This window comes from Trichosurus vulpecula, chromosome X, assembly GCF_011100635.1.
Source record: "Trichosurus vulpecula isolate mTriVul1 chromosome X, mTriVul1.pri, whole genome shotgun sequence".
NCBI classification, from domain to species: Eukaryota; Metazoa; Chordata; class Mammalia; order Diprotodontia; family Phalangeridae; genus Trichosurus; species Trichosurus vulpecula.
Window position 1 is genome coordinate 40,593,488 of NC_050582.1, and position 13,432 is coordinate 40,606,919.

General features: G+C 41.7%; 1 protein-coding gene across 1 annotated transcript in view; it reads right to left on the reverse strand.

Annotated features, from left to right (window-relative positions):
- Positions 1–13,432, reverse strand: part of SAGE1 (sarcoma antigen 1) — a 67,322-nt gene that overhangs the window by 7,553 nt on the left and 46,337 nt on the right. The window contains 7 exon segments of the mRNA XM_036739813.1: positions 1,125–1,505; positions 2,866–3,088; positions 6,491–6,633; positions 6,803–6,920; positions 8,572–8,790; positions 11,025–11,135; positions 12,116–12,210. Of these exon segments, the coding sequence (XP_036595708.1) occupies positions 1,125–1,505; positions 2,866–3,088; positions 6,491–6,633; positions 6,803–6,920; positions 8,572–8,790; positions 11,025–11,135; positions 12,116–12,210 (1,290 nt within the window).

The window sequence follows — 13,432 nt, forward strand, 5'->3', positions numbered from 1 at the left end:
AGGATATGAACAGTTATTAAGAGAAGAAATGTGAACTATCGACAATCCTATGAAAAAATATCTAAATCATCGATTGTGGTGGTTTGTTCAGTTGTGTCTGACTCTTCGTGACCCTGTGTACTATAGCATGCCAATGCTGTCCATGGAGTTTTCTTGCCAAAGATACTGGAGTGGTTTGTAATTTCCTTCTCCAGGGGATTAAGGCAAAGGTTAAGTGACTTGCCCAGGGTCCCACAGCTAGTAAATGTCTAAGGTCACATTTGAACTCAGGTCTTCCTGACTCCAGGCCTAGCGCCCTATCCACTAAGCCACAAAATACAAACTGAAACAACTCTGTGGTATCATCTCACACATATCAAATTGGCAAATGCAATAAAAGATGGGAATAATTAATGTTGGAGAGGCTGTGGTAAGAAAAGCCATGCTAATATGGTTGGCGGGGCTGTGAATTGGTTCAACTCTTCTGGAAAATAATTTGGAGTTATGTGAGAAATGTAACTAAGCTGTTCATACCCTTTGACCCAGTACTCCCATTACTGGGCATGTACCTCAAGGAGGTCAATGACAGAAATATCCTTTATGTACCAAAGTATTCATGGCAGCCCTTTTGTAGTAGCAAAAAGCTGGAAACAAATTATGTGCTCACCAATTGGTAGAACAGCTGAACAAACTATGGTACATGAATCTGGTAGAATATTACTGTGCTATAAGAAACGATGATTATGAAGAATTCAGAGAAACACAGGAAGACTTGTAAGAAGTGATGCAAAATGAAGTAAGCAGAACCAGGAGAACAAAATACAATGGCATAAAGGAAAGACAACACAATTCAGTTCAAATACAATGACCAACGTTGACTCCAGATGACTGATGTTAAAACACACTTCCTTCCTCTCTCTTAAGGAATGGTAAGCTGCAAGAGTAGAATGTTATATGTTTTGTCAGTCACAGTTGCTGTATCAGATGGTCTTGCTTAACAGAGATATAAGCAGTGCAAAGAAGAGCCATCCAAAGATGGGTTAAAACCTGACTATAGCAAATGACAGTTTTTGGTTTTTTTTTCCCTCATGGCAGCTATCGGCCCTCCATCAGCTATTGTGTTAACAGACTCTTTAAATACTTACTTCTTCCGGGCTTTCGCACCTCCTTCAGTATTTGAACTTTGAAACTAGCTTCGGTTTCCTCCTGTGGGTTGTTCAGTGAACTGGAGCCAGATGCAGAAGTTGACTGTCCTGCTGCTGCTGCTCCTGCTGCGGCTGCTCCCGCTGCTGCTATTTGGTCATTTGGGGAGTGACTGGCATTTCCAGATCCTCTACCAACTCTGTTACCAACGGCTGGATAGACTAACCCACCACTCAAGCTATTCAACTCGTTCAGCAGAGCATCCAAATCATTTCTCAGAACGCTAGCTTCATCCATAGCTTCAGCTGACTGCGATGATAAATTAACTGGAAATTCACCATTTTCCAAACTTTTTCCGCTGTCATCTGGGCCTACACTCGCATCTGGAAATCACATTAAGATACAGAATTGAGAGAGGACTCATTGGCTCACAAGGTTTGGTTCCTCATTTAGGGGCAAATTACCACCAGCCATTACTTTCTTCAAATGCAAGAGGATAAAATGAAACCAGGCAATTAATTCAAGTGACTATAGTGCAAAAACCTCTCGACAAATGTAACTCAAATTCAAGAAGATGACCTTGCCACCTTTGCCCTTTGCACGACGAATACCTACAGGAACTGGTAGGTTTCAAAAAGAAGTCCACCATTTATTTGTAAGTGCCTGATATGTTGGCTTCCTGTCTAATCCTTTGTGTTTTACAAGCTACAAAATAAATGTGGAACTTCACTGGTCTGCCTCAGAATGTTTTAACTTCTCGATTGCAAACGTAAATTGTCAGAGGCTTGTTGCTTATGCTGAAGGATTATGCTAAGAAATCGGTGAAAAGAAGAAAATGATGTGATGGTGTCTACAGGATATACAGCCTGATGGCTGGGGTGCAATAGAAAACTGGCTCCTGTTTGATTTGGTACGTGCAGACAAAGCACCCAGAAGCTTTAGGGAAGACTTGTTAACGATCTTTGTGCATTCTAAGGAATGATGACTGTTTATTTGGGGATTTGGATGGATTAGAACAGAGAGGAGGAACAAGATGATCATGAGGAGGAATCATCACTGCCACCAAGATCAAAAGGGGTGAAGAGCACTTGAAAGACATTAGCAAGGGCAATGATGACTACTGCAAATGGCTATGAAATGAGCGTGAACAAGAACTAAGGCAGGACGCGTCCAGAACTGACGACTGAGTGATCTATGAGGGAAGAGCAACATCATGGGGAATATGGAACATAGGCCCCTAGATCTTGAGCTGGGAGTGACCTCAGGCCACCTAGGCCAGTCTTCTCATTTTACGGACAAGAAAACTGAGGCCCAAGCAGGTGAAGTAACTTGTCCAGATCAAAGAAGTAGGAAGTGGCAGAGTGGAGATTTTGTGCATGTGTGCGTGTGTGTGTGCGTGTGTGTGTGTGTGTGTGTGTATGTATATATATATGTGTGTATAAGCACACATAAATGCATATATGTGTAAAGCCTTGTGTTCAGATCAGCACCTAGCAAGTGCCATAAAAAAGGTGCTTAATAAATGCTTATTGAGTACAAGAGTGAACTTGAGCTGTGTTAGAGCCATAAGCTATCTGCCAGAGCTATGTGGAGACAACAGGTGAATAGTACACTCAGTGATCTCTTGGTCACTCTGCAGCTTGAGAAGACCAAGATGGGAAGGCAAATCCTGAAGCAAAAACATTTCACTAAAAAGTTTCAAGTCTAACTCTTCTGGTCATCAGCCCAGAATTACGAATATACCTTTGTATAATGGGATAGCTCTTTTGAAACCTGAAGATGACGCCATCGAGGAGGTTGATGGCCTTTGCTTTCCACTGGTGGTTGCAGTTTGTAACTTCTTTGATAGAGGGGATAGGGACAAGTTTCGCTTCTTCTTCGGGGATCCCAGAGAGTATTTTCCAGAGCGCTTAACTTTGTTTGGAGGTTCTGTCATAAACTCTTCAGCTTCATCAACCATTATCCCCTAAAAAGCATCAACAGATGAATTCCAATAGGAAACAAAAATAAAGCAACACACCATGCAATGCAACACATTGCCCAAGCCACTGCATTTGGGTTTTATATTTTTCCTCTTTGCATGAAGCCCCAGTTGGATGTATTGGGGAACTGTGCTTTGATGAGTCCTCTCATATGTGTTTCAACTTGAGCCAAGTATAGCACGATTTTCATATACTGATTTGGAATATAGTAACCACTTGATTATCCACGAACAGTTTTAATCCTGGGTCTGCTTCTTCCCACTGCCAAACAGACAACATTATGTCCAGGGAAAGGCAGACCAGTTTGACTACTCATCTAAACAAAATGAGGGAGAACGTGAATTCGTCACAAAATATCTATGTAGTACAATCCAAAGCCATGTGCATTTTGGAATGAGGTATATTCTGGTTACCCCCAAATTTTTTAAATCAAAATTCATTTAACCGTGCATTACCTTTTTAAAGTAACATAGCCCTATTTTAATCTTCAGGGTGAACTATTAGGTCCAAATGCATTGGTATCCTTTTCTGGCTAATTAAGTAAAAGTTCATAAATGTAATTTGGTTGTGCTGATTCGAGGTTTTAAAAGCAGTTCCCCCTCTTGAAGTCACAATAAATAAGATCAATAATCATGGTACTGATCTTTAACCATAGATGATGATCAGACTCTTTCACCTGGTAATGAGGTTCTCTTAAGGTTGCTGCAGCCCTATCTAAATTCCTTCCTTCCTTTTGTTCAAAGTCATTTATTTAAATGTCAATTAATGCAAAGTTAAGTTGAACTGCGCTGATTTTTCAGAACTTCTTTGCCAGGGGCCTTCCTCTAGCTCTCTAGCCATTGCATAGACACCAATGGAGCATGTGGGTCACCCAGTAGTTGACCCTAACTCTCCCAAAATGAAGAGTCAACTTCCTTTTCTGGTCACATTTCTGATTTTTTTTCATATATGACTTCTCCTGTGCAAGTGGTTGGTGATATTACTGCCTTTCATACCCACCATGTATTGCCCCATTGCTTTTTGAAAGACCCTCAGGTTTCATTCTTCAGACTGTGGTATGCTGACTCAGAGCCATATAACATCATTGGAAGAATATTGATGTCAAAAAGGCTCATTGAAAGAACTGTGCAGTTTCCAAAAGGCCATCTAGCTGTTTTCTTCCTGTTCATTTCTAGGCCCAGTAAACAGTCCATTTTTAGTGTCTGTCTCAAGATATCTATGCTGATGGACAAGCTCTGTGGGCTATCCATCCAACTGTATATCATAGTCTGACCACAGACATTCTTCGTCCACCTGACTTTTCTTGTATCAGGTTACGCCAAGTTGTTCTAAATCTTATAGGACTTTGAAATATATTGGAGGAGCATCCTTAGGGCAGTGCCTTGCACTTTTGAATCAAACTTATTTTTTAAGTCAACAAACAAACAAACACAGGAATATTTTATATTCTCTAAACCTTTAAGTTAATTATGTAGCTGTAAAGATGTGGTTGACTATAGTATATCTCACAAGAATGCACCTTTCTCTTGCCTCCAAAAACCAAAAAAAAAAATTATAAGGTGGTGCTGTAGTGGATAGAAAGCTGGCCCTGGAGTCAGGGAGGACCTGAGTTCAACTCCAGCCTTAGACGCTTACTAGCTGTGTGACCTTGGGCAAGTTACTTAACCATGATTACTTCCAAAAAACCACCTAAAAAACAAAACCAACAACAAAAAAGAACAAACCTTCCACTCCTTCCAACCATTTCTCACGTAATCCCCCTCCACACACTTGGTGCTCCAGCCAAACTTATTCACTTTGTCCCTCAACTGGGTCATGTGTCTTCCTGCTCAGCCTTCTCTAGGAAGGCTTCTGGGGCCCATGTGGGGCAGCAACAACTTTCCACAAGGCCCTTCCACACTATTTTGTTGAGCAATTCTCTGTGCTCCAGGCAACTCTCTGAAAACCCCAAGAAACACCTACATTTGGTGAAGGGATTTTTCGTACCAGAATTCCCTACCCCAAATGAAATCCCTGGCCTTGGACCCAAGTAAAAGAACTAAATTCATGTAGGTGTGTCTTATTTCAGTCCTTCCCACTAGACCTCAAGCTCTGTGCTGGCAGAGAACATGTCTTATGAAGATTTTCTATCTCCTGCAGAGCCTAGCACGGTGCTACGTACATAGTAGCCACTCAGTATATGTTGAGTGCATGGTGAAGGACAGTTAGCTATTTTACACATCTGGGACATCTAGTTATTGTAAGGGTTCCAGAAATCTATTATCTGAGTCTATAAATAAGTAAACCTACCTGCTTTTGACTGCATGTCTCACAAATATGCATTACCATTTTACAAATGCATGTAGGTGCAGTCATGACTGAACGAACGAAACTTCGTTTAAAAGAATTAGTGACATCACAGTAGTCTTCTGTACATTCTGAACCACCAGATCCTAATAGTAAAATGGTACCATGGGACTCTAATACCATGTGAGACTTACACTGGGTTTTACCATTAAAAAAGGGTCTTCATACTTAAAAAGGTTGGGAACAGCTAGGGGAAAAGACTGGGATGAAGCTGTACTAATCCCTGGGTATACCAGAGAGATTGCTTTGGGGAATAAATTCCCATTATAAGGATTTTTCTTATAGCATTTTCTCTTTCATAAAAGTTGGATGCAAGGGAGAGTGGGGGGGAGTGGAAATGCCAATTGAGAGTTTTGAATACTTGGAATCCAATTAATTGGGGTTTTATTATAGAATAGATGATTGGCTGTTTGGGATTATTCATCCCACCAGTGTTCTCCGTTAGCACAGATAAAAATATTACAGCCAACTAAAACAATAATAAACAATGTTAGCATCTGTACACCTTTTCTTTCTTTCCTCTCAGCGCCATTTCTCCACTGCAAAAACTGTTGATAACAGGACCATTCATTCACTGTGGTAATTCAGGTTTAAAAGTCCTGTTTCCTTAAGGCCACCCAGCTAATACCAAAAATGGCAATGCTTTGCAATAAACAAGCTGATGACAGTGATCAGGAAACAACAGGATCCGCCCCCCCCATCCCCAATTAGGGTATTCTGTCAGCAGGAAACTGATGGCAGTTCAGAGGTCATTTCTAGTCCTTCAAAAGTAAGATGGACAATTTTTGACACATAAAGATCTCATCAAGAAAGATAATATGGAGGGGCAGCTAGGTGGCGCAGTGGATAAAGCACTGGCCCTGAAGTCAGGAGAACCTGCGTTCAAATCTGACCTCAAACACTTATTTAGCTGTGTGACCCTGGGAAAGTCACTTAACCCTTATTGCCTCCCTGCCCCTCTCCCCTCCAAAAAAAAGAAAGAAAGAAAGACAGATAATATGGAGTATCTGTTTGGGCAAAAATGAAGCTGCTTCTCTTACCTTCTTATTCTGCTTAAAAGGATTTCCAAATGTATGAAGTCTTTTTGGTTGCTCTGAATCAATCTCCCGAAGTGGAGGAGGCATAGTCTTTAAATATTGCTGGTAGTTGCCCATTTGGGTAATTGGGATACTGTGAGAAGAATCTGTGAGGATATGGAAAAAAGGCCAGGCCATCAGCAGCACAGCATGCCTGAGTTAAAAAGGACCTCCCAGGCCACCTAGGCCAACTTCCCTGAACAAGAATCCTATCTGCACGTTGGCCACTCTAATAATGTAGAAATCAACAAAATCTCATTCTCGTGGTCCACTTACCTTCGTTTTGTCTGACAACATTTTTGTATGTGTTCAGAAACTTGGCTCTCATTCTAGTTAATTGGTCCAAAAGACAGCTCCGAGGAATGTCAAAAGGATTCTTGTATAGCTGAGGCTCCTGTTTTAACCAAAGTATGAGGAATGCTGATTAGGGTGCATACTTTGGTGCAAAAAATAAACTTAATTGTGTTCAAATGGTGAAGAGTGATTTAATACAGGGGAAGAAATTCCTGATCCCTGGTCTTAACTCTGAAACTTCCCATGCATTCTTAACTATTATATGAAGAGGGATTCAGAGAAACATAGGAAGGCTTGTGTGAACTGATGCAGAATGAAATCAGTGGGAGCAGAACATGTTGAATGATGTATAACAACGAAAATGAAAATATCACCAAAAGCAAGTGAAATTCCAAGGAACTAAAAACCACTAATGGTCCAGGAGAAGAGATAAGTAGTTGGGAAAATGCCAAAGGTAAAATGACAGGACTTGAGCTTCAATCCTAGCTCTGAGCCTCAGTTTCCTCCTCTTTAAGATGAAGGGCTAGAAGATTTTAATGATTCCTTCTAGCTTTAGAGTGATGATCCTCTTTCTCCCTTCTAGGCAGAGTGGTGGGAGAATACTAGGGCTGAATGTTGTATACATTGTCCGACAAGATCACTGGGTCTCTTTAACTTCTTGTGAGGGTACAATTTTCCTCTGTGACAAGGGAGGGCATATTTACAAAAAAAGACTATGAAAAAAGCATCAATAAAACTTATTTTTTAACCAAGTCCAACTGTTGGGAAAATATCCTTTTCCAAACAAGTCAGCAAGAACAGTCAATATCTAAATTTATTTCAGTTTCTAATTAGGGCTTTGGAAGTAGATGCTGAAAAACTTCCTGTAAGGCAGGATCCTTGCTATTCTGAATCTCAGGTTCTATAGAAAACATTCATGCCTTCAAGCCAATGTTTAAAGCTGCCCCTCTTCCAAGCTGCCCTATTTTGGAGGGCATCAACATCCTTTCAGTGCCTCAGAATTTTCTCCTTTGTCCCTCGACCCCCAGTGCCAAATCCTACCCTTTCTACCTCCACACCATCTCTCTGCTCCAACCCCTTCTATCTACGCTCAGCCACCACCTTAGCTGCAACAGCTGGGTCTCCCTGCCTCAAGTCTCTCCCTTCTCTCATCTATTCTCCATATGCTACCAGTCAATTAAACACGGATCTGAACATGCCACACTCCTACTCAACCAACTCCAGTGGTTCTATGTTGTCTCTAGGATCAAAAATAAACTTTCACAAACTGGTCCCTTCCTATCATTTCAGCCTCAGTGGACTTTACCTTCCCTGTCCCACTCCATAATACAGCCTCAATGGCCTCTTCTTTGCTTCTCACACACCATACCACAGTCTCTAGCTCCTGTCTCAATGTCTTTACATTGATCAGCCCCCATGCCTGGCAAGCTCTCTCTCCTTCCCTCCAACTTCAAGAGCCTCTTTCCTGAAGATGCAGCTCAGCTACCATCTGCTGCATGAAGCCTTCCCTGATCTCCCCAAATGGTTAGTGCCTTCCCTCCCAAACTACCTGGTCTTCAACCACTTTGGCTAGATTTCTATTTATTCACTGTGCACTTTTGCTCCAAATATTTCAGTTCTTGTCATCTCCCCCAATAGAATGTAAGCCCCTTACAAGTAGGACTGTTTTCTTCTCTGTACTTGTACCTGTGGTACCTGGCAAATATGCGGCATTTCAAAATGGTGGGTAATTGCTGGTTGAGATACTTCACCTTGTTTTGGAGTGCTAACTTGAAGCCAGAGGATTCTCTTCCATTCATTTCCATCAGGCTAACAAAAGCCTCCCCTGAGGCTGTAGGTGCCAGTTTGGCCCCCCAGTTAACACGAGAAATCATGGGGTAGCCAGTGCAGAGAGTTCTCAGTTTGATTCCATCCTCAGAGGGAGGCTTCTTCCCCACCAATGCATTCCTTCTCTCCGACTCAAGTTTGCTCTAAAAGAAAAGTTTATTTAGTCAACAATATGTAAAAGAATATTTTAGGAGGCCCCAAACTTCCTTTCTCTTTCCACATCATCATTATTATCCTAAGTGGCTGAAACAACAGACAATCGTGTGTTTCTTCTAAGGCAACCACTCCTTTTTATGCTGTCAACAACACCCAAAACCACTGAGTAAGAGTGGTATTGCCCAATGGGGTACAGAAAGGTGAATGTCTTCAGTAACAACTGGTTTAATTTCCAGTCTGGGGGTCTTACAATCATAGACTTCAGAGAACTTTGGGGTCATCTAAGCCAGCTAACAGAGCAGGAAACCAAGGTCCAGGGGAGCTGAATGGCTTGCCCATGGTCACACTAAGGACCTTTTTGGGATGTGGGACGCCCACCCTGCTCCTCTGACTCTAGGTCCAGCAATCTCTCCAAAGCACTCACACTGGGAAAAAATTACAATTTAATCATAAGAAAAAGTCACAAGAGAAAAAATTTGGTTCACACATTTTAGAATGTTGTTCGGTTGTTGTGCAGTTGTGTCCGACTCTCTGTGACCCCATTTGGGGTTTTCTTGGCAAAGATACTACAGTGGTTGGCATTTCCTTCTTCAGCTCATTTTGCAGATGAGGAAATGGAGGCCCACAAGGTGAAGTGGCTTGGCCAAGGTCACACAGCTAGAAAGTGTCTGAGGCCGGATTTGAGCTCAGGCAGCCTCTAAATCAAAAGGCTAAGCTTTCTCAGCTAGTATTTACTATTAAAATCAAATGGAATGTACTTAGGGTTCACTATCAATTCCTTTTTTAAAAAACCTCCATCTGTGACCTCCTCAGTGTAGCCTGAGGGAGGAACATTCTCTGTCAATACATCTGCAGTCTTGGAGAGCTGTCTGAGGCACTACTGAGAAGTTAAGGCACTTGCTCACAGTGACATGACCAGTGAATGGCAAAGGGGGAAAGCTGGAGATTTCAATTTTTCAAACAAACTTTTGCTTGAAAACAAAAGGTTTGAGAAAAGCACACTCACTGATCCGCTACTGTTGGACACACTCTATGTCTTCTAGAAATCTAAGCTAGGTGGCGCCAGAATACACAGAGCATTAGGCCTGGAGTCAGAAAAGAGTTCAAATCCAGTCCCATACCCTAACTAGTTGTGTGATCCTAGGCAAGTCATTTAATTGCTATCTGATTCAGTTTCCTCACCTGGAAAATGGACAAAATACCAGCACCTACCTCAAAGGGTTGTAATGAGGATCAAATGAGATCAGATTTGTAAAATGCTTAGCGTAGTGCTCGGCACATAGTAGACACTTAACAAATACTTATTCCCACCCCTTTTCCTGTCATGTTCAGTAGGTCCCAAGGAATTCTGAAGGCTTTGCAGCTTGGAGGGTGCATTTTGGGTAATTGGAGGCAAGACCCCTACTGGAATTAAGTATGTCCCCAGGCTGCCCTCTTGACTCTCTGGACTTTCTCTACTATGCCAAAGAAACATCTTCACCCTGGAAGTTCACTATGCTCCTGAACTTTCACAGCGGAAGCACCCTCTGCCCCCTCAGCCTCTCTCCCTCATTGTCTGAACCTCCCCGAACCTAGATTTTCAGGAGGTTCACTGAGTCTGTGCCTCAATTTCCTGACATGAAACGGAAATGACATAAAAGTTCCTATAAATAGGAATGTGAAACAATGAGGCATAATGGAGAGGGGCCACCTTTGGAATTAGGAAGACACAGCCTTGAAGACAGACCAGTTGTGTGACTATGACTGAGGGAAAGCCACTTAACTTAGTAGCGTCCCAGGAGGCAACACTCTAAGCTAGTAAGTGACAGATGAGCGCCGGGGGAGGGAGTTCTTATACCACAGCCAGAGGTCTGGAATAAACCAAAATAAAACCAAACAAGGGATGCTCTAAGCCAGAGCTTAGAAACTAGATCTAAGGTGAGGAAAAAGCACAACCCACCAGCCTGGTTCTGCCAAGCCTCTAACCCTCTCAGAGCACTGATGGTTAGTCCAGATTGGCAGTGGAAGGGAGGAACAGATGTTGGCACATGTTGCTAACAAATTCCTAATTGCACTTGAAGGGGCAGTAATAATCTCATTGCCAATAATCTAGAAGGTACAGATATATACATATTTATAAAATCATATTGAAATTAGTGAATAAGAAAATATACTTCTAAGACAAAGCCTTTTTCGGTTTACATTTACAATTTTTAAAAATTATAATTAAAGTTAAAAATACCTGTTGTTTGAGTTTTTTAAGATAAGAGGCGATGTTGTAGTTAAGTCCAAATTCTAAATTCTCTGGCATCACATTGGGAGCTCCCATCATCCTTAGTGCTTTCTTTAATGGCTATAAGGAAACAAAATACACCACAGTGTGAACAGAGTGAAACTTAAAATACTTTAAAATTCAGTTCAAGGACATGGTTTACTACTCAGAAAAAAAAAATACTTATGCACAGAGCTACACGCGAGACATTAAGGAGTAAAGAAAATAAGAGAGGACAGAAGCAGGGGAAGGTACAGGAAAGTAAAAATACCAGAACACAGGGGACAACAAGTTTAAACAACAGACTGCTGGCTTTCTATCTCTAGGTCCTGGTCCCTAAAGTTATTCTGGAAAAAGTCAAAGGTCATGATGCTTATTTTCTTTTCACATGTAAACCAATGAATGGATGGAGGGGCCTAACTTTCATGTTTCTCCAGTCAATCCTGGAAATGAATTAGATGATGAAATTCGTTTAGCCTGTCTATCCCCACCTACCATATCAGAACTGAACAAATTCTCATAACTAGTTTCCTGCTTTCAATTTGTAAAAAGGAGAATAGGATAGACTAAGCAGCTTCTTGGTGATCCTCACCCTCCCTGGTCAAGCACCTAACCTGGTACTTTACACATAATTAAGCACTAATATGTGTTTGTTTCAAGAAAGCAGGTAAAACCCCAATGACACACGCACAGTATGTGAACACAAATAAGTTTAATCTTGTAATCCAAAGGAGATGGTCTCGGTCCCAGAATGTGAGTTTTACAAACTAAATTGAGGAGAGCCATCTTAAAATCTTCATGGCACCAGAAGACAAACTAAGAGGGAAAAAAAGGCAAAAATCTCATTTAGTCCAACAGTAGAGAAGCTGCTTTTGTTCCTTGATGCCATTACAAATTACTGCATATCCCTCCAGTGGCTATGGTAGGTAACATGGAGAGGAATCACACTGCCTATCAAGAGCTCATGTGTCACTGCTCTCTGGGACCAGTAACCATTTCTCTGAATTCATACATACACATGTACATACCTACATACATATATGTATATATCTATTACATACTGGTAGGAAGTATGCAGGTGTGGATTTTATGTACTCATCAAACTCCTGCTGCCACTTCAGGCTTGGATTAAGCTTGTAAACCTTGAACAATTCATCTATTATGGGAAACAAAATGAGAAAACATTGCATTATCCCAACTGTGAGTTTCGACATCTATTCAAACGAGCAAATCCGTACTGTCGTCATGTTCAGAGCTGTGACTGGGAATTCTTGTATCTGGGCAAATTGAGTTGGGGGAAGGGTAAGCCTAGAGAGAGGGGTACCATGGCAACAGGAGGCTGGGAGTGATGGTGACGTGAGGACTGGTGGAGGACTGAGAGGAAAAGGGATGGATGGCGGGTCAGTGAAGCTCTGTTCTAATTGGTTTTGATCAGGACTGAAATTCAGAGTGATGCTTTTATAGAATGAGGCATTTCTCTCATTAATGCCCCAATTTTAAAGGTCAAAGAATAAAAATGATATTCTCTAATAGCGTGTTAAAAAGCAAATGCTTGTAGACTAAATGAATCTATGAATTCATCTCAATTTGTGCTACTACAATAATCATTACCCATCCTTCCTCCTTTTTTAACTTGAATTTTGTAATTATAATATATATTTTGCACCAAACCAATACTGACCGAAGGAACTGTGTCAAGGATCTATTGAAGAGATCACCAGTTCTGAGGAGGAAGGGCCCTTCCAAGCGTGTCCAGTGCCATTGCTTCATTTTACAGAAGAGGAAACCAAGGCCCCAGAACCTGGCCTAGGCCACATAGCTAATAAGGGGCACGGTGGGACCTGAAGCCTGGTTCTCTGGCTCCAAATCCACTCTACTTCAGCCGCCTTCCCATATCCCACCTGAGAACTCAGACCCCGACAAATCAAGCCACGGTTCCCTCAGAATAACACTGAGCAATTAAAGCCACATGAGGGTTGGGTCTCAAAAGACACATAAATGATGACAACAACAAATAAACCAACACCCGCCCCCCCACATACACACACACCCAATTCATTCTGTATTTAGTTGTGTGTCTTCCAACAGATTTATAATGGATAAAGCAGTTTAGCCAATCTTCTGTATCTTTATCCCGCCCAGTTTAATTGGTTTGAAAGATTCAATGTTTTTACCCAAATGTCCTAACTTGTTTTTGCTGATTTGAGAGTTGAAAGGCACCTCTGAAGTCACTGAGTCTAAAGGCCTCTTTTTAAAGAGGAGGAAACAGTCTCTGCCCACACATCCATATCTATCTCCTTCCCTCTTCACTCCCATGGCAACCACTTGAGCACAGGGCCTCATTCCCATTAGCCTGACAATCGCTAGAGCTTCCTGAC